The sequence below is a fragment of the Pseudophryne corroboree genome, chromosome 3, assembly GCF_028390025.1.
Source record: "Pseudophryne corroboree isolate aPseCor3 chromosome 3, aPseCor3.hap2, whole genome shotgun sequence".
Lineage (NCBI taxonomy): Eukaryota > Metazoa > Chordata > Amphibia > Anura > Myobatrachidae > Pseudophryne > Pseudophryne corroboree.
In genome coordinates this window covers 568,133,708-568,155,337 of record NC_086446.1, presented here as the reverse complement: position 1 = coordinate 568,155,337, position 21,630 = coordinate 568,133,708, and the positions used below count along the sequence as shown (strand labels likewise).

At 47.4% G+C, this 21,630-nt stretch overlaps 1 protein-coding gene across 2 annotated transcripts in view; it reads left to right on the top strand.

Moving 5' to 3' along the window:
* The window catches only part of LOC135056327 (core histone macro-H2A.2), a 77,069-nt gene extending 73,171 nt beyond the window's left edge, over positions 1-3,898 (top strand). For both annotated transcript variants that reach the window (XM_063961319.1, XM_063961320.1), the window contains exons 8-9: positions 2,187-2,361; positions 3,264-3,898. In XM_063961319.1, the coding sequence (XP_063817389.1) occupies positions 2,187-2,361; positions 3,264-3,429 (341 nt within the window). In that variant the 3' untranslated portion in view covers positions 3,430-3,898. The remainder of the gene's footprint in view (positions 1-2,186; positions 2,362-3,263) is intronic.
* The last annotated feature ends 17,732 nt before the right edge of the window (positions 3,899-21,630 follow it).

The following is a 21,630-nucleotide window of genomic DNA, read 5'->3' as shown; positions in this document are numbered from 1 at the left end:
CTGGTCAAAGCCAGGAAGGAGGTGACCGCACAACATTATCACCACATGTGGCGAAAATATGTTGCGTGGTGTGAGGCCAGGAAGGCCCCACGAAGAAATTTCAACTCTGTCGATTCCTGCATTTCCTGCAAACAGGAGTGTCTATGGGCCTCAAATTGGGGCCCATTAAGGTTCAAATTTCGTCCCTGTCGATTTTCTTCCAGAAAGAATTGGCTTCAGTTCCTGAAGTCCAGAAGTTTGTCAAGGGAGTATTGCATATACAACCCCCTTTTGTGCCTCCAGTGGCACTGTGGGATCTCAACGTAGTTCTGGGATTCCTCAAATCACATTGGTTTAAAACCAGTCAAATCTGTGGATTTGAAGCATCTCACATGAAAAGTGACCATGCTCTTGGCCCTGGCCTGGGCCAGGCGAGTGTCAAATTGGTGGGTTTTTTTCTCAAAAAAGCCCATATCTGTTTGTCCATTCGGACAGGGCAGAGCTGCGGACTCGTCCCCAGTTCTCTCCCTAAGGTGGTGTCAGTGTTTCACCTGAACCAGCTTATTGTGGTGCCTTGCGCCTACTGGGGACTTGGAGGACTCCAAGTTGCTGGATGTTATCAGGGCCCTGAAAGTATAGGTTCCAGGAAGGCTGGAGTCAGGAAAACTGACTTGCTGTTATCCTGTATGCACCCAACAAACTGGGTGCTCTTGCTTCTAAGCAGACTATTGCTAGTTGGATGTGTAATACAATTCAGCTTGCACATTCTGTGGCAGGCCTGCCACAGCCAAAATATGTAAATGCCCATTCCACAAGGAAGGTGGGCTCATCTTGGGCGGCTGCCCGAGGGGTCTCGGCTTTACAACTTTGCCGAGCGGCTATTTAGTCAGGGGCAAACACGTTTGTAAAATCCTACAAATTTGATACCCTGGCTAAGGAGGACCTGGAGTTCTCTCATTCGGTGCTGCAGAGTCATCCGCACTCTCCCGCCCGTTTGGGAGCTTTGGTATAATCCCCATGGTCCTTTCAGGAACCCCAGCATCCACTAGGACGATAGAGAAAATAAGAATTTACTTACCGATAATTCTATTTCTCGGAGTCCGTAGTGGATGCTGGGCGCCCATCCCAAGTGCGGATTATCTGCATTACTTGTACATAGTTACAAAAATCGGGTTATTATTGTTGTGAGCCATCTTTTCAGAGGCTCCGCTGTTATCATACTGTTAACTGGGTTCAGATCACAGGTTGTACAGTGTGATTGGTGTGGCTGGTATGAGTCTTACCCGGGATTCAAAATCCTTCCTTATTGTGTACGCTCGTCCGGGCACAGTATCCTAACTGAGGCTTGGAGGAGGGTCATAGGGGGAGGAGCCAGTGCACACCACCTGATCCTAAAGCTTTACTTTTTGTGCCCTGTCTCCTGCGGAGCCGCTATCCCCCATGGTCCTTTCAGGAACCCCAGCATCCACTACGGACTCCGAGAAATAGAATTATCGGTAAGTAAATTCTTATTTTTTTTTTTATTTTTTTTTTTGTAAAGTTTCTATCCTATTCTCTTGGGCAAAATGATCACATCTCTGTAGGACAGAAAGTGAAGGAACAACGGCCCTCATTCCGAGTTGATCGGTCGCAAGGCGAATTTAGCAGAGTTACACACGCTAAGCCGCCGCCTACTGGGAGTGAATCTTAGCTTCTTAAAATTGCGACCGATGTATTCGCAATATTGCGATTACTAACTACTTAGCAGTTTCTGAGTAGCTCCAGACTTACTCTGCCTGTGCGATCATTTCAGTGCTTGTCGTTCCTGGTTGACGTCACAAACACACCCAGCGTTCGCCCAGGCACTCCCACCGTTTCTCCGGCCACTCCTGCGTTTTTTCCGGAAACGGTAGCGTTTTCAGCCACACGCCCCTGAAACGCCGTGTTTCCGCCCAGTAACACCCATTTCCTGTCAATCACATTACGATCGCCGGAGCGAAGAAAAAGCCGTGAGTAAAAATACTTTCTTCATAGTAAAGTTACTTGGCGCAGTCGCAGTGCGAACTTTGCGCATGCGTACTAAGCGGATTTTCACTGCGATGCGATGAAAAAGAACGAGCGAACAACTCGGAATGAGGGCCAACATTCCTTTATTTCTGAGTATAAGGTCCGAACGTCCCAGACCAGATTTCACTTTCTCTGATTAATTTTCCCATTTTCCTCCTTAGCTGCCCTCAGTCAAGCGAATGGATTAGCAGCCAAATTTGTCATCCACTGCCACATCCCACAGTGGGGGTCAGACAAGTGTGAAGAGCAGTTGGAGAAAACCATCAAGAACTGTTTATCTGTTGCAGAGGACAAGAAACTGAAATCGGTGGCATTTCCTTCTTTCCCTAGTGGCAGGTATATGCAATATTGTACAGCAAGTTTGTGCAACACTGACACATCAATCAGTCAACACATTGATCTTTTACACCAAGCATATTTTTAGACCTGGGCCCTAATTATTTAAATGATGCTTTAGTTATACATTTAAAATGACGTACCAATTGGTAATCAGATTTTATCAGTGCATGTTAGGGAATGAAAGCAAGTGCCCAGTTACCGTGGTTCAGTGCACATTTTACACTTGAATGCATTGTTAAAAAATGAGGCTTATTACTTTTTTCCTGGAGAGGTTGAGACCACCCACACTGGAGTGGAATGTCGAAGAGATTATTTAGAAAGCTATGTGCGGTATTTGGTCTGTTAGGAAGGGTCCTAACTATTGGTTAACTATAGCAGCAACATCTTATAGAATGTTTATTGATTCAGACCCTGAGCTAGCACTTGAGCACCTGCAGGAAACACACCGAACAATTTAGAAGTCTCTGTATACTGTTTGATTTACTGATGATAATACAGGATATGCCCATTGAAAATATCTGTATTTGAAACTCACTTTGCTGTAGTTCCAGGCAGTGTATTTGTATTTATTATTTATGATTTTACCTAACACCCTGGCCTAGCCTCATACAGAAAGGCTAGGGAATACATCAAGTGCCGGCATCTGATGGTGTGGCTTGAAAAATTGCAGTTTTGTTTTTATATTTTTCTTCTTGATTTTTGGGCTCCTAGCTCTGTGAAATAACCTAAAAAAAGTAAACTTTGTGGTGAAAACAAGTATTAAGATCAGGCACAGCTCTGTGAAATAACCTAAAAAAAAGTAAACTCTGTGGTGAAAACAAGTATTAAGATCAGGCACACAAGTATTCTTTTAAATGTATATAACTGACCATTCTGCTTCTCTGTCCTCGATCCCACAGAAACGGTTTCCCCAAGCAGACGGCGGCTCAGGTCATTCTACGAGCCATCTCCAGCCACTTTGGCTCCTCCAGCTCATCCACTGTGAAGAATATTTTCTTCCTGCTGTTTGACAGCGAAAGCATTGGCATCTATGTGCAGGAAATGGCCAAGCTTGACACAAAGTAGAAGCGAGACCTCACAAGAGCAACTTCAGACCAGGATGGTTGTAATCCCACAACAAGAGGATCGGGAGACCTAGAGCTGATGCTTTATTGTGAGAAGTTTAAGAAGGTGTGAACCACGTTTGCAGTTTTGTGCTTTGAAGACAGCTTTTGAGTTTATTTTCACATGGTTGAAGAGGTCTGTTTGGGCTAAACAATTCTCCTAAAGAATTCCTCTTTTTTTCTGTAACAAGCCAGCACACCCTTTACATTTTTATAGAACCTGAAACAATCTACCCCTCTATCGTCAACCATGTTTTGTTTTTTTCTTCGAGGATGTTGTTTCCACTGTTTCCTCTTACTTTTCCTGTCTTAATATTTTAGATTTAGTGTTAAATCAGCTGAAAAAACTTGTTTTAGATTTGTAGTATTGGATTTTACAAGAGAAATAAGATCACAATATTATTTAAAAAAAATGAGCAAAGTTCTTAGAATTTGTGTCTCTTGTCCTCTTTATTGGGATACGTGGGTAATTGTTGTGTTAAATGTGGCCAGTGGCCTTCACTTATTATTACTGCTCAATAGGTAACATTGCTATAGTCATTCGATGCATGTCATGCTCCATACCTAACCATACTGCCAATACCAATAAATAAATGTTACTATGTAGTACACAATTGCAGGTATGGGAGTATTTCAGGGTCAACAATTACAGACCTTCAATAGAGGATAAGCTCCTAAAAGTAAAAGTGGTTGCTACTGGCAATACCTCCAGTCAGATTCTAACAACAATTTATTGAGTAGATTGAAGAAAGTAAAATCTGGTTGCTATGGGCAACACTTCAGATTTAGTTTTTTTCATTTGTTTTTTTATTTGTTTTAGAAAATGTACCTCTGGTTTCATTGTGGCTTCCAGTCATAACTCGCTCACCATATACTGTACTCTTGCTCTCATGCAGTATGAGATGCAAACCTACATTTACGCAGATTGGCAAATTATCTGCGCATGAGCAGCTTTTGCATTGCGCGGGCACCACAGTGCGATCGCACAGTGATTGAAGGCAGTGGGCCCCGAGGTGCAGCGTCGGGGAAAGTGGTCTGGACAACGCAGGTGTGTCCAGACCGTTTTAAGGGTGACTGCGTAACGGCACACACGGCTGCTGCTGGGGAAAACATGGCTGCATATGCAGGGGGCTACCGGTAAGCCCGATGATCACGATACCTGCAATGCGGTCACATTTTTAAATGCGATCGCAATGCTGGCCGGCGCTTATCATGCAGGTGGCCCCCAGCGTGAGATTTTTTTCAGTAGCAGATTTTGTGATTTAGCAGAATCTGCTACTGAAGCTGAACGAGGGCCTCTATACATTAAAAGTATAAGACTTTGGATCATTAACAATAGGATGAAATGAGTATATACAGCACACAGCAAGAAGAAAGATGTTATATGTCTAAACATGTTTGTAATTCTGGCCCAAATGTATTAAGCCTTAGAACAGAGGTTCTCAAACTCGGTCCTCGGGGGCCCACACAGTGCATGTTTTGCAGGTCTCCTCACAGAATCGCAAGTGAAATAATTAGCTCCACATGTGGACCTTTTAAAATGTGTCAGTGAGTAATTAATATACCTGTGCACCTGCTGGGTTACCTGCAAAACATGCACTGTGTGGGCCCCCGAGGACCGAGTTTGAGAACCTCTGCCTTAGAAAGTGGAGAGTGATGGAGTGTCAAAGTACCAACAAATAAGCTCCTGTCATTTTTCAAACAGCCTGTAACATGGCAGCCAGGAAGGTGATTGGCTGGGACTTTGTCGCTCTCCACTTTTAAGGCTTAATACATTTGGGCCAGAGTCTAAAATAACGGCTGACAGACAGGTCTATAACACAGAGACAGTGTGCCTCTAACTAGACCGGTGACACCTCCTTATGTCTTTTTCATAGGTTGTCTGGGTTTTGCCATTACTGGATAGAGCCAGGGAACACGTCTCAGGACAGCATTTTCAGTCATACTATTGTGTAAGCCAATAGTAAATGCTACACGCTCTAATCCAGTGGTTACCAAACTTTTTTGAATCACCACATCCTAGAGTATCAGAATTTTTTTTCACGGCACCCCTAGACATGTTTTTTTGGGGGGAGAAATTTTAGAAAATTTAAAATTGAGTCTATATATTTCAATGTAAATATATTTATATATACAGTATATACATACCTCCCAACTTTCAGGAGGATGTAGGCGGGACTCCGGCACCCACTCGTAAAAAAAGTATGTGGTCTCAGTAAAGGGGGCGTGGCTTTGCAGTAATGCCGCAATCTCTGTGGTCTCAGTAAAGGGGGCGTGGCTTTGCAGTAATGCCGCAATCTCGAGCAACTCACCCATTTCCTGTTACTATGAAGGCATGGCCAGCGCTGGCCATACCTCCAGTCCCTCTTGTCTCGGTGAATAGCATATGCGCACAGTGTCTATTCACCACTGCGAGTGGCAGGAGGCTCCCAACTGCCCCCCTCAGTTGGGAGGTATGGTGTGTGTGTGTGTGTATATATATATGTTTGTCATCCTTAGGTACAGTTATATGGTAAGGGACAAGATTATCTCCTGTATGTTTGCATATTTTATGATTGGCAGTAGCAAGCACTGGTTTTGCTTATTACATGGACCAGACATCATTTGAATTAGTCCTGGACCACCAATCCAAGGCACCCCAAGGTGCCAATTGCTTAGTAGTGGGATTAAAAGCAATTTTGAGATGTATCTAAAATTAAATATGCATAAAACCATTTTCTTTTCACCTAGCCACCAAAACAAACAAAAATAGTCTTTCAGATGAGTATATGACTTTGCAAAATCATGCATTGTTAAATTCAGTATGTCCTGAACTACATCTTCTAGAGTTCCAACCTACAGTTTTAATATGCCTCAACATCACAACTGTGTGAGGGCATGTTGGGATGTACAATACGTTTCTTACCCCGATTTAAAAACAAATATTAATTTAACCTAGATGTTAGATTTAGAGGGTGTGGTAAGCGCTGCTGATACAAAAAACAAACAAATGGCTCTTTATAACCCTGTATGAAATTAAGTTCAGTCTTAATTACTTTAAATATATTTAAAGGTTGCATTGTGCATTTATAAAAGCTGTTTAACAGCTCTTTTTCCTGGATCCTTTGCAGCTCTTGTATCTACACTGACTTACTGTATGTTGGCTTTCGGTTGATGGGTGCTATATTTATCAGTATGATTTTGCCTAAAGGAAGTAATTGAGTTCTGAATGTAGTAGGTAAATCTATTCTACTAGAGTGGTCAATTGGGAAGATTGGCAAAATCCTGACACAGCTGCCTCGATCGCTGTGTGTGTTTAGCTCTGTAGGTCACAATGAAGCCACAGCTGGGAAATTTTTCCAGCAAGCCATCCATGTAGCCATAGCCTAAATGTGATCAGTACAGCAATAAGAACAGGCCAATGTAAAAATTTAATCTATGAAATAATATACATATATACCTCACTGCATAAGAGATCACCAAATCCTTATATCCAGCATGTATATAGCACACTCCAACATCGCCCTTTTACTGATTACATAATTCTTAGCTCCCAAACTTCCATTGCAATTACCTGCTGTAAAATAATTTGATTTACAACAAACCCAGGTAATTGCTGTAATAAACTAAGCAGGAAGCTGCGGTGCAGGTAACTGTGTGTACTGCCTATTTGGTCTGATAGGTCATATGTCATGTCAGTCTAAGTTCTGCCTGCCTGGGTTCCTGGTTCTATCTATATTACCATATGTAATCACCAGCAACTTCAACTTCTATTTTTACTTCAGATTCACAATGGTGAGCAAAAGTGGCCTTGTTTCATTTACGTGTCAGATATTTCATAGATAGAGGTAAAAAAAAAAACAAAAAAAAACATTTTGTGATCCCAGTTGCCACCTTCAGTTTGAGGTCATTTAACAGTGGTGGTGTTTCACATAAAACATTGCTTTTTGTACCCGTTACTGTAAATGGACACCTGGCTGAAATGTAATAGCCTGCGAATGCGGCAATAATTACACGGCAAAACCAGTTTGGTTATGCTATGTAATTGATTGCCGCTTTGAATATACGAAGAGACTTGCACAAAATCCCGCAAAGCCTTCACCTCACAGCCTATTAAAATTCACAGAGAAAAAGAATAGTATGGAAGGTTTTACCAATCTGGCGCACAGCTGCCCATACACTGAAAAATACTTAAGTAAAAATCACAGTTTTTACATAACAATACACAAAAGAAGAAAGGTGATATTGATCTATGTCCAGGGCGCATATAAACACATCAAATAAAATCTAATACATCCCTTATTAATAGAGATGAACGGTTTCCTCCAATTGCAGTGAACAGGGGGATTCTCTCATTCAGATCACTCTTCTCTTTGCAAGTGTCTCCCAGTTCATGTCAAAAGATAAAAGTAGAAAGGAATAAAAAATGTGAAGAACAGAAACTGTTCTACACATTTTTTTTTTTTATTTTTTTTTAAATAGGGGCTGGCATATCAACTGCAGCCCCTATAAACAATATAACCCAACCAAAACTAAATCTCTCTGCACATGTTATATCTGCCCCACCTGCAGTGCAGCATGGTTTTTCCCATTAGTGTTCTTTTCTCTTACGTCCTAGAGGATGCTGGGGTCCACATTAGTACCATGGGTTATAGATGGGTCCACTAGGAGCCATTGGCACTTTAAGAGTTTGAGAGTGTGGGCTGGCTCCTCCATACCCCTCCTACCAGACTCAGTTTAGAAAATGTGCCCGGAGGAGCTGGTCACAGCTACTGAGCTTCTTTAGAAAAGTTTTATTTACAGTTTGTTTTTTTACAGGAGGCTGCTGGCAACAGCCTGCCTCCATCGAGGGACTGAAGGGGGGAGCAATGTCCGCCCTGCGGGGTCTTGAGCCAATGACTCCGCTGGACATTGAGCTCCAGAGGGGACAGATCGCGCCCCGCCACAGGGGAACGTTCACCCCGGCAGCCAGCCGCCACCCCCTCCCAGAGCTGAAGTGTGGCAAGTTAGTCACTGTCCCCCCTTACAAGCGGGGGGTCAGTGTGAAGAGGGCGGCTTAAGGGTGGGAGCGCGGTTTTAACTGCGCTCCGGTAAGGCTAAGCAGTACTGCGGTGCGGCACTGTGAGGGGCGTCCTGGGCCAGCACAAAACAGCGCCATTTTTCCTGCCTGCCATCACTGCCAGTACATGTCCAGGTCCCTCTAGAGCAACACCAGCTATCTGTACGGTACTAGGGGGTTGTAGAAGGGAGGGGTGGCTGTATACAGGCTGTGTCTCCTATTAAAGAACTAAGAACTCAGTCAGCGCGGGTTAGGGTCTCCTTATACCTCTAAAAGCGCTGTGTGTGGGTTGGCTCCAATCTCTGTGTCTCTCTGCCTTATATGTAATCAGGATTGCACTGTTGTAGCGCAGATCCCAGCTAGAGCGCCAGAATGGTTAGTCTCTCTGAGGGGGACTATTTCTCAGATTTATGATACAGTTGCTAGGACTGAGCATGCTACTCAGGTCTTGCAATCCTTTATAGTTGTATGGTCTGATATTGCTTCCTCGGGGTCCCCTGCGGTACATTCTCACAAACGTGCACTTGCAATGCTTATGCAGGATGATACGGACACCGATTCTGACGCTGGTGACGGGGATGTTTCCAGGGGGACGGCATCACTTGCTAAGGGGGTGCAGTTGATGATTGAAGCTGTACGGGATGTGTTACACATTACTGACACAACTCCTGAGCAGATGGAGGAGGCCGTTTTCACTGACAGTAAAAAGCCCCCCCCCCCCCCCCCCTCCCCTCACCTTCCCGTCGTCCAAAGAATTGAATGCTATCTTTGAAAAAGCCTGGGAAAATCCGGAAAAGAAATTCCAGATCCCTAAGAGGGTCTTAGTTGCTTTTCCCTTCCCAGAAGAAGATAGGAAAAAGTGGGAGTCTCCATCGATAGTTGACGCCTCTGTCTCCAGGCTGTCCAAACAGGTGGTATTACCAGTCCCTGGATCTACCGCGTTGAAAGAACCGGCAGATCGCAAGGTGGATGCTATGTTAAAATCCATTTACACGGCTTCAGGGGCTATACTGCGGCCTACTATAGCCTGTGCTTGGATTGCAAAGCTATTGCCAGGTGGTCAATCACACTGCAGGAGGAATCGACTACGATGGATAAAGGTGACGTTTATTTATTTTTCTCCTTCATCCACTAGGGGCCACTGGAGCGTAGTTACAATGGGGAAATAGTAGGCAGTAGTTGGGAGCTGGCACTTTAAAATTCTCACACTGTGGCTAGCTCCTCCCCTACTATCTCCCCTCCAAGCCAGTCTTAGTTTAGTGCCCGAGGTAGCTGGTTCACTTGGGTTTAGCTGAAGAATTTTTTCTTTTTTCTTTATTATTTTTCACACACTCACAGACTGGCAGCTCTGCCACTGCCAGTCTGCACCGCGGGAGCTGCCGGCGGGGTCCCATCGCAGCTGCGTGCGGCTCGGGATGGGCCCCGGCTGAGGGAGACACTGAGCTCTCCTGAGTTGGCCGGACACCGCTGCGTGCGGCGCGTGTCGGGGCCACTCCATCCAGCAGAAGATTCCGGCAGCATGGCAGCGGTGAGTATCAAAAATGGCCGGACACCGCTGCGTGCGGCGCGTGTCGGGGCCGCTGGGTCGAAACGCCTGACGGAAGGAAGCGGTGAGTACAATCTCCCCCCCTCCCCCTCCAGACTGATGTATGTTTTTAAATTTTTCAGTTTCAGTGTTTTAATACATGGATGGACAGGCTCCCCTATACTCTCCAGTCAGACAGGCTGGAGTGCATATAAGGCTTACTAATTTGAAATTGGCGCCATTATGTGGGGGGCGGAGCTTCAGCCCGCTCTGTAAGCGGGCTCAGCGCTCTTCACTCCCCGGCTGCAGCATACAGGCAGCCGGGTGATACATTTACATATATCATATATCTGTGTAATAATTAGCATAGCTCTCATGGCAGAGTGGTAACACCTATGGTTACGATGCCCACGAGCTAGGGTTCGATTCCAGCAAAGGACACACTCTCCCCGGCCGCAGCATACACACTTACAGGCAGCCGGATGATAGTGCGGTTTTAATTTGAAAGTGACCGGAGCAGGGGGGCGGAGCTAACTCCCGCTCCGTTCGGCGGGCTCAGGCTTTCCGCTCCCCGGCCGCACATCACTCCCCGGCCGCAGCATACAGGCGGCCGGGGGATGCATGGGCGCTTTCCGCTTACTATACAGCGGATTTGAATTTGGCGCCGAAGCGGAGGGGGCGGAGCTAACTCCCGCTCTGTACGGCGGGCTTTCTCCGCTTCCCAGCCGCTGCAGCATGACGAGACGCCGCTCCACAGTCCCCCGCTCCCCGGGCCACTGAAAGCTCCTTTCCTCTCCTGGCTGTGCAGGGAGGATTCTTTACATGTATAAGGTAGGGGGGGGGGGGGTGAAGCTTATTCCCCCCGGCGGCGGCTCCCAGCTCTCATGGTCTCTAGGCAACACACCTGTCTCTGGAGTTTGTAGCTTTTCTGTGCAGTGTGCTGCAGAAATATTGTTACATCTTGCTTTGGCTACATTCCTCCTGCAGGGGAGTCCTCTGCCCCATTTCAGACATTTAGATCAGGGAATCTGCTCTATTACAGGAGCTGGGACTCAGCTCATTAATGATTAAAAATCTACTGTGCAGTATTTCTTTACCCTACAAATACACAGTATTTATCTACCCTATTAGGTGCACAGTATTTATCTGCCCTATTAGGTGCATGGGTTCACTGTGGTGTGTGTATATAGATATATATAGATATGTTTGTATATATATATATATATTTAAGTGTGTGTGGGTATGTATATAGATATATCCATACAATACCATATATAGGGGATAAAACAAACACTTCCGCAATGTTTTCTAGAAACAGAATACCCCACCTTGCCACATAACATTTTCACCCATCTTTTTTCACAGGCTGGCCACCATTTTGAAAAGCCAGCGGAACCTCCGAGAAACATCAGGTGCACCTTAATTAGCGGTACACTACATACAGGGCGGGGTGTTGCCTTCCCTTTATTATTCCTTGGTGTCACTAGTTACTAATGCTATTAGTAATTTGGGGAATGTGTTTAAGGCATCGGACAAATAGCGCTGCGGCTCAGTATGCTAGTAGCAGGAATCTGAACAGGGGGACCAGGGTTTGAATAAAAAGACTTTAAGGGGAGCTCCTATAGCCTAGGGCTAAGACTCCAGTCCCACAGCGCAGCGCTACTGGTTCAGGTCTCCACTGCTCCAGAAAGTTTATTTGAATCGTGTCGGTCACTACACATTATAGCGCAGACCTTACATAGGGCTGTGTTTATTTAACCCACTTTTTCTCCTTTCGTTGGTCTCACCTGGGATAGTCAAAGAATTCCCTCTTAGGTGTGAAGTATGCGGTGGTGCCATCTGCAGAGCCCTCCACGCACCTGCAGGACACTCCTGTTTGAACAGCTCAGATTATGCAGGTAATGTCACTGGTAACCAGAGACCTTGTACGTCATTTCACCTCTCCAGGTTTCTAAAGGAACCTTGCTAACATTCCAGGTTACATTACTGATGATGTCTGTTTTCTGTGGATCTGAACCAGTGTCTCAGAATATCCAGGTGCATTATACAGCAGTTCATCTGATACTGCAGGTAAAGGAGGCGGACACGTCAAGTCCATCAGGGTTCGACGCCGATGACGAAATGACAGCGACTGGTCCAGTTTCGGATGAGCTGGGCAGGCTCCGGTAGACGGCCGGCAGACACCCGAATACACAATTTCAGGTATCAAACAATGTTTGTTTTCCTATCCTTTCCCCGCAGACGGCAGGAAATGGTATCAGTACCTCTCCAGGGTATACCCCTCGATGTATTGCCGGTCCAACAAGCTGCCGTTTTCCTGAGGCAACCTTGCTCAGGGACCCATCGAAGACATATACGGCAGCAGGGTTCTACCTTGTCCGGAGCAGGTAGGTTGTGGAACAATTGTCCTCTAGGTTACAGGATGTTTCGCATCCGGATCAATTGATACTTTGGTACGAGTCAGAATCACGATTCTGCTTTATGTTCTTTGGAGGTCTCCACGTCTGCAGTCTCGGAACCTGCATTTTCGCTTTGGGCTGTCTTAACCCGACGACCTCTGGGGCTGCGACAGTGACAGGTGAACATGAGATCCTACGGGGCAGATGGTTCAGGGGAAGGAACTTTCTGCAGGATTTCCTGAACCATTGGAGGTAAGTCCACTTTGCTTTCTCCTACTTCTGCCCCAGCTCCAAGACAGACCTTTACCGGTCTTTCCTTTAGATTTTTACCGTGCCCTTTCAGGCTTCCGATTCCACACGGGCGATATCTCTGTCGCCAGGGGATCTCAGAAGGAAAAAAAAAAAAAAAAAGCTGAAGCAGAGGCTCAGCATCCTCGGTCCAGTCTGATTTTACATCATCCTATACACACACACTAAAGGTCAGACTTTCCTACCACCTGGAGGGTCCCAGGGTAGGCGCAGGTCGGTGGAAGAAGGCTTGGGCGGTTACAGACTAGATTTGGGAGTACAACCGTCTCGGGAGTCCCTCGGCAGGGGTCGGACGATTTACGATGACAAGAGAGTCATAATGCAGGCGGCGCTCCATATGCTTCTAACCGCAAAGGGTGTTGATCCCTGTTTTTTACATATCATTTGAATCGGGACAGTTCTCAGGCCTTTGTTTTCTTTTCACGTTCCGAAGCCAGTTGGCTCGGCCAGGCCTATTCTGGCCTTAGAATCCTTTCAGTCTGTGATTGCTAGTTGAACAAGAAAGGGAGTTTTACGCGTCCCTTGTCTTCAGGGATGCCTTTTTACTGATTTCCGTTGGGTTTCCTCATCGGGCTTTACTCAGTCGCATTACAGGATTCTCATTTTCACTGTAAGTCCTTTTCTTTCGGTCTCTCTTCCGCTCCCACAGGGTTCAGGAAGATCACAGAATAACTCTTTTTCAAGGGGTTGACGTTGGTTCCCTAATGGGACAATCTACTGCTACTATCCCACTCTGTACATTACGTGGCTTCTGAAGATCCGATTTATGCTCCTCATAAACGTTTTCTCAACAGGGTCCGTCGGAGGATTTTTCCTTCCTCGGTACCAGGTACTCTATTTCTTCAGTCAAGCTGCGACGCAATGAGTGGTCGCCTACATTCCCCTCTGAGCGGGGGACAACAATCTTCTTTCCAGATCAGGCCACCAGGTCAGACTCCTGGGTGAGGGAACATTCCCCGGAGTTTTGTCAGCTGGTCTGCTGTGGGCGGAGATTTCGAATCGACCTCAGGGCGTTCTGACTGACTCTTTAACCCTTTACTACTCACCGACGTGAGCTCTGGTGGCAGTAGCCGAGGATGCCCTCAGGGCTCCTGGGAGTTTCTGGTTATTCTATCCTGCCTCCTTTTCTATTTCTACCTCACTTTCGGTAACACAGGAGGAGAATATGCGTGCTAGTCCTCTCGGTGGCTCTGGTTGGGCCACCCATGACTTGAAGATACGGCTACAACTGTTGTCGGTAGAGGAGCCTTGGCTCCTATCTCGACTGGACTGTCTACTTCAACAGGGTCCTTTTCTTTGTTCAATCTTACACTGGTTTCATTTAACCGTGTGACTGTTCACGAGCCCTCAGAAGGGAGGAGTTCCCTAGTTCGGTTAGGCCTACTAGGCCCCGATTTCAGAAGTCTGTTACCTCTTCTCGCTTTTGCCACTTTTGGAAAGCTGTATGGGACATAATAAGGATAAAAGGGGGTTTTCCCCTTCTTTCAGTTACCATTCAGCCGTAATCTTTGGTTTCTCTGGGAGGTTTTGCTCCGCTGCGCTTCAAACCACATTGACCTGAATTTTCGGTCCCTGCCTTTTTCGGTTTTCTTCCAAAAGAAATTAGCCTGGCGCCCGTAAGTTCGGGCTCTCTTTCAGGGAGTACTCTATTAGCAACTCCCCCGGCTGAGCTTCGGCCTCAGCGGTCGTTTCTCCCAAAGGGCATGTCCGTTTTTCATATAAATCTGACACTAGTGTTTTTCAGTCCTCTTTGACTGTTGTCAGGGCTCGCTGACTTTCTCTACAGAGGTCTTAGGCTATTCGACGAAGGGTTTTTTCTTCTTTATTCTGTACGATGCTCCCGTACTAAATAGCCAGGGTCCCAGCATATGCTGGGCTGTTGGATACATCTGACCATCAGACAGTCTTCTTGGCGGTTGCTCGGGAGCCTCCGTTTTCCATTTCAGCGCACTTTACGTGCGTGGTGGGACCTTCGTGGGCAGCTGCCCGTGGGGTCTCCATGAATACTTTAGGTCGGGCGGCTACTTGGTCCGGCCGTCATACGTTTGTCAAATTCTACAAGTTTGACACTTTTGCGGCCTCTGCATCTCAGTTTGGCCGAGTGGTTTTACAGAACTCTCAGCGCTCTCCCACCCGTTCTGGGAGCTCTGGGACGTCCCCATTGTAACTACGCTCCAGTGGCCCCTAGTGGATGAAGGAGAAATCAGGATTTTGGTACTTACCGATAAATCCCTTTCTCCGATTCCACAGGGGCCACTGGACGCCCGCCCAGCGCTGTTCCTCCTTGTTTTTTGCTTAACGGTTTGCAGATCACCATATGACTGCTTGTTGAGTTCGGGCTAGCCGGTTGTTTGTTAGGTTCTGTTCCAGGTTTGGTTTGTGTTCTCCTGGTTTACAGGGCTTCATTAACCTCCTCTACCTTACGGTTTGTTTATTACAGCTCTCCTCGGGCACAGTTTTACGTAGACTGGCTTGGAGGGGAGATAGTAGGGGAGGAGCTAGCCACAGTGTGAGATTTTTAAAGTGCCAGCTCCCAACTACTGCCTACTATTTCCCCATTGTAACTACGCTCCAGTGGCCCCTGTGGAATCGGAGAAAGGGATTTATCGGTAAGTACCAAAATCCTGATTTACGCCATATTCAGGATTCCTGGTAGATTACATGAAGGACCTGGGTTCTATGGCTGCGGGGATCTCCTCCATGTCCGTCTTGGCTCGCAGAGGTCTCTGGCTGCGCCAATGGTCTGCGGACGCGGAATCCAGAAAAAGTGTGGAGGGTCTTATACAGATCAGGCTCTCTTTGGGCAAGCGCTAGATGCGTGGATTGCCACAGCTACAGCGGGTAAGTCTCCTTTTCTCCCCTCAGCTGCATCGGCTACGAAGAAGCCTTTTTACACCAGCCACGTCACAGTCCTTTCGGCCCGCGAGGCCTAGAAAGAACAAACACTCGAACACCTTCTTCAGAGGTGGTCGTGCTAAAGGGAAGAAGCCTGCTCCCGCTGGCTCCCAGAGCCAGAAGCCCGCTTCTGATACCCCTAAATCCTCCGCGTGACGGTGGACAGCTGGGAATGGAGGAAGGTCAGGTGGGGGCAAGACTCCGGCATTTCAGACACTTCTGGGTGTCGTTGGGCCTGGACCCCTGGGCACTGGATATAGTGTCCAGAGGGTACAGGCTGGAGTTTCAAGATCTCCCGCCTCACCGCTTCTTCAAGTCAGGCTTACCAGCTCGGCTGGCAGACAGAACAATTCTTATGGAAGCTATCCAAAAGTTGGTGGTGTCCAGGGTCATTGTTCCAGTTCCACCTCACCAAAGGTTACTATTCGAACCTTTTCGTGGTACCGAAGCCGAATGGTTCGGTACGGCCAATTCTGAACTTAAAATCTCTGAACCCCTACCTCAGGGAGTTCAAATTCAAAATGGAGTCTGTGAGAGCTGTCATCTCAGGTCTGACGGAGGGAGAGTTCCTGGTGTCCTTGGACATCAAGGATGCGTACCTCCACGTTCCCATCTGGTCTCCACATCAGGCATATCTCAGGTTTGCACTGTTGGACGATCACTATCAGTTTCAAGCGCTGCCATTTGGCCTCTCCACAGCACCGAGGGTTTTCACCAAGGTGATGGCGGAGATGATGTTTCTCCTGCGCAAGCAGGGGGTGAACATAATTCCGTATCTGGACGATCTCCTGATCAAGGCGTTGTCCAGGGAGAAGTTGTTGCGATCCATTGCTCTCACGACACATCTGGCACACGGTGGAGATGTCGGCAATCTTCATTCCGGGTGTAGACAACTGGGAAGCAGACTTCCTCAGCAGACACAATATCCATCCAGGAGAGTGGGGCCTCCATCCGGAGGTGTTCGAGGAGGTAACCAGTTGGTGGGGGGGTTCCTCACATATACATGATGGCCTCCCGCCTCAACAAGAAGCTATGGAGGTACTGTTCCAGGTCGAGAGACCCACACTGCTGGATCTTCTGCTGGAGGATCCAAGGCCCTTACCTCTTCAGGAGGATCTGCTACTGCAGGGACCGTTCGCTTATCAAGACTTACCACGGCTACGTTTGACGGCATGGCGGTTGAACGCCAGATCTTAAATCTGAAAGGTATCCCGAGTGAGGTTATTCCTACCCTGATACAGGCTAGGAAGGGGGTAACGTCTAAACATTACCATCGTATTTGGAAAAAATAGGTTTCTTGGAGTGAATCCAAGAAAGTTCCTGCAGTGGAGTTTCAACTTGGACGTTTTCTCTTTTTCCTGCAAGCAGGTGTGGATATGGGCCTGAGATTGGGCTTCATCAAGGTCCAGATGTCTGCTTTGTCCATCTTCTTCCACAAACAATTGGCTGTCCTCCCTGAGGTTCAGACTTTTTTGAAAGGGGTTCTGCACATCCAGCCTTTCTTTGTGGCGCCAACGGCACCCTGGGATCTGGACGTGGTGCTGCAGTTCCTGCAATCTGCTTGGTTTGTGCCTCTGATGGAGGCTGACATTAAGTTTCTCACGTGGAAGGCGGTCACTTTGTTGGCCTTTAGCCTCTGCTCGACGCGTGTCCGAATTGGGGGCTTTATCTTGTAAGAGTCCCTATCTGATCTTCCATGAAGATAGGGTGGAACTTAGGACTCGTCCACAGTTCCTACCTAAGGTTGTATCAGCTTTCCATATCAATCAACCTATTGTGGTGCCAGTGGCTACCGACTCCTCAATTGCTTCAAAGGCCTTGGATGTTGTGAGGGCTTTGAAGATTTATGTGAAGAGGACAGCTCGTCAGTGATAGCCTGACTCCTTGTTTGTCCTCTATGGTCCCAAGAAAATTGGGTGTCCTGCTTCTACGCAGTCGATTTCACGCTGGATCAGGTTCACCATCCAGCATGCATATTCTACGGCAGGATTGCCGTGTCCAAAATCTGTAAAGGCCCACTCTACTCGTAAAGTGGGCTCTTCCTGGGCGGCTGGCTGGGGTGTCTCGGCAGTACAACTTTGCCGAGCTGCTACTTGGTCTGGATCGAACACGTTTGCCAAGTTTTACAAGTTCGATACTTTGGCCTCTGATGACCTCAAGTTTGGTCAAGCAGTCTTGCAGGAGCCTCCGCGCACTCCCTCCCGTACAGGGAGCTTTGGTACATCCCCGTGGTACTAATATGGATCCCAGCATCCTCTAGGACGTAAGAGAAAATAGGATTTTAATTACCTGCCGGTAAATTCTTTTCTTGTAGTCCGTAGAGGATGCTGGGCTCCCGCCCAGCGCTGCGTTTTCCTGCATTGGTTTTACAGTTCAGTACTGCATGGTTCCTAGGTAAGTTCTGCGTTATTACTGTTTCAGCTGTTAGTTTTTCCAGCATGTTAGCTGGATTTGCTTGTTGTATGAGCTGGTATGAATCTCGCCACTATCTGTGTAATGCCTTCTCTCGAAGTATGTTGTCTCCTCGGGCACAGTTTCTAGACTGAGTCTGATAGGAGGGGCATAGAGGGAGGAGCCAGCCCACACTATTAAACTCTTAAAGTGCCAATGGTTCCTGGTGGACCCGTCTATACCCCATGGTACTAATATGGACCCCAGCATCCTCTATGGATTACGAGAAAAGGATTTACCGGTAGGTAATTAAAATCCTATTTTCCTGCCTGCAGAAATGCTGTCAGTGAAGTGCAGTCCCTCCAGAGCAACTCCAGCTATCTCTCACGGTACCAGGGGGTTGTAGAAGGGGGGGGGGGGGGGGGCTGTGTAACCTATTAAGGTGCACAGTCAGCGCTGGTTGGGGTCTCCCTATACCTTGAAAGCGCTGTGTGTGGGTTGACTCCAATCTCTGTGTCTCTTGCCATTCTTGGGGGTGAAACTCTGTCTAGCCTCCCCTGTGTGTGTGTGTGTGTGTGTGTGTGTGGTCTCCATTTAGCTATGTCCAGGGACTCTGTGTCATATGCTGCAGAGAATATGTCCTCTCAGGATGATCTAATTCCATGTAATCAGGATTGCACTGGTTTAGCGCAGATACCAGCAAGGAAGCCTGAATGGTTATCCTCTATCAATTCTATGATTTCTCAGATTTCTACTAGGGTTGCACAGAATAATTCTGCAACACGGGTTTTATAGAACTCTATGGCAGTTTGGTCCCGTTGTGTTACCTCAGGACTCCCCTCTGCACAAACATGCTATTGCCCAGATTATGCAAGGGGACACGGATACCAATTCTGACATGGCAGATGGTAATGGGGATGTGCTCAGGGGGGCCGCATCTCTTGCTAAAGGGGTGCAGTTGATGACAGAGGCTATTAGGGATGTGTTGAATATTGCTGATACAACACCTGAGCAGGTTGAGGAGGCTTACTTCACTTTCAATAAGAAAGCCTCGTCAACCTTCCCTGCGTCCAAAAAATTAAATGCTATTTTTGAAAAAGCATGGGAAAACCCGGAGAAAAAATTCCTAAAAGGGTTCTGGTTGCTTTCCCCTTCCCTGAGGATAGAAAATAATGGATGCTTGGATCTCCACGGCTACAGCGGGTAAGTCACCTTTTCTTCCCTCAGCTGCACCTGCTATGAAGAAACCTTTTTCTTCAGCTGCATTGAGGTTGCTAAAACCAGAAAGGCCAAACCGTCCAACACCTTCTTTAGAAGAGGTCGACCAAAATCCAAGAAACCTGCTGCTTCGGTTCCCAGGAACAGAAACCCGCTTCAGGTACCCCCAAGTCCTCAGCATGACGGTGGACCACGCGGCCTGGAGGTGGGGGCGAGACTCAGACATTTCAGTCACGTCTGGGTGTTGTCCGGCCTGGATCCCTGGGTACAAGATATTGTGTCCCAGGGGTACCGGCTGGAATTTCAAGATCTCCCTCCTCACCGGTTCTTCAAATCAGGCTTGCCGGCAGACAGGGCTATCCTACAGGCGGCCATTCAGAAGTTGGAGGCACAGGTTATTGTACCAGTTCTTCCACAGATGCGAAACAAGGGTTACTATTCGAACCTTTTCGTGGTACTGAAACCGGATGGTTCGGTCAGGCCTATTCTGAACTTAAAATCACTAAACCCCTTTCTGAGGGAATTCAAGTTCAAAATGGAGTCTCTAAGGGCGGTGATTTCAGGTCTGGAGAAGGGGGAATTCCTGGTATCCCTGGATATCAAGGATGCATACCTTCACATTCCGATTTGGCTGCCGCATCAAGCTTATCTCCGATTCGCACTGCTGGACTGTCACTATCAGTTCCAGGCCCTGCCATTCAGCCTCTCCACAGCACCGAGGGTATTCACCAAGGTGATGGAGGAAATTATGGTTCTCCGCAGATAGGGGGTGAACATAATTCCATATCTGGACAATTTGCTGATAAAGCCATCGTCCAAGGAAAAGCTGTTACAGTCCAATCTTCTCACGACCCACCTGCTCAGGGAACACGGTTGGATCCTGAATCTTCCAAAATCACATTTGGAACCAACCAGGAGGTTGTCCTTTCTGGGAATGATCCTCGACACGGAAGTGCAGAGGGTGTTTCTTCCAGAGGAAAAAGCGTTGGTGATACAAACAATGGTCCGGGATGTCCTGAAGCCAGCCCGGGTGTCGATTCATCAGTGCATTCGCCTTCTGGGAAAGATGGTGACCTCTTACAAGGCTTTACAGTATGGGAGGTTTCATGCTCGGTCCTTCCAACTGGATCTCCTGGACAAGTGGTCGGGATCCCATCTACATATGCACTAGAGAATACGTCTGTCACCAAAGGCCAGGATTTAAATCCTCTGGTGGCTGCATTTACTTCACCTTCTGGAGGGCCGCAGTTTCGGGATTCAGGACTGGATCCTTCTAACTATGGATGCAAGTCTCCGGGGCTGGGGAGCAGTCACTCAAGGGGAAACCTTCCAAGGAAGGTGGTCAAGTCCTGGAAGCCGGTCTGCCGATAAACATTCTGGAACTAAGAGCCGTTTACAACGGTCTTTTCCAAGCAGCCCATCTTCTGAGAAATCGGGCCATTCAAGTGCAGTCGAACAATGTAACGACAGTGGCTTACATAATCCGACAGGGCAGAACGAAGAGCAGAGCTGCAGTGTCAGAGGTCACAAGAATCATCCTCTGGGCAGAAAAACACATGTTGGAGCTGTCAGTAATCTTCATTCTGGGAGTAGACCACTGGGAAGTGGACTTCCTCAGCAGACATGATCTCCATCCAGGGGAGTGGGGTCTCCATCTGGAAGTGTTCAAGGAGGTTACAGATCTTTGGGGTGTACCTCAAATAGACATGATGTCCTCTCGTCTCAACAAGAAGCTTCGGCGATATTGTTCCAGGTCGAGGGATCCGCAAGCAGTGGCGGTGGACGCCCTAGTGACTCCGTGGGTTTTCCAGTTAGTGTACGTGTTTCCACCACTCCCACTCATTCCAAGAGTGCTAAAGCACATAAGGAGAACAAGGGTTCAAGTGATCCTAATTGCTCCAGACTGGCCAAGAAGGTCATGGTACACGGATCTTCTGGATCTACTGCTAGAAGAGCCGAGACCTCTTCCTCTTCGGAAGGACCTGCTGCAGCAGGGGCCGTTCGCCTATCAGGACTTACCATGGATACGTTTGACGGCATGGAGGTTGAACGCCAGATACTAGCTCGGAAGGGCATTCCGAATAAGGTTATTCCTACCCTGATGCAGGCTAGGAAATAAGTGACATCTAAACATTACCATCGTATTTGGAAAAAATATGTATCTTGGTGTGAGTCCCAAGAAGTTTCCTACGGTGGAGTTTCAACTGGGACGTTTTCTCCTTTTCCTGCACGCAGGTGTGGATATGGGCCTGAGGTTAGGATCCACAAAGGTCCAAATTTCTGCCCTATCCACTTTCAGAAACAGTTGGCTGCCCTTCCTGAGGTTTACTTTTTTTTGAAGGGAGTCTGCACATCCAACCTCCCTTTGTACCGCTTACGGCGCCCTGG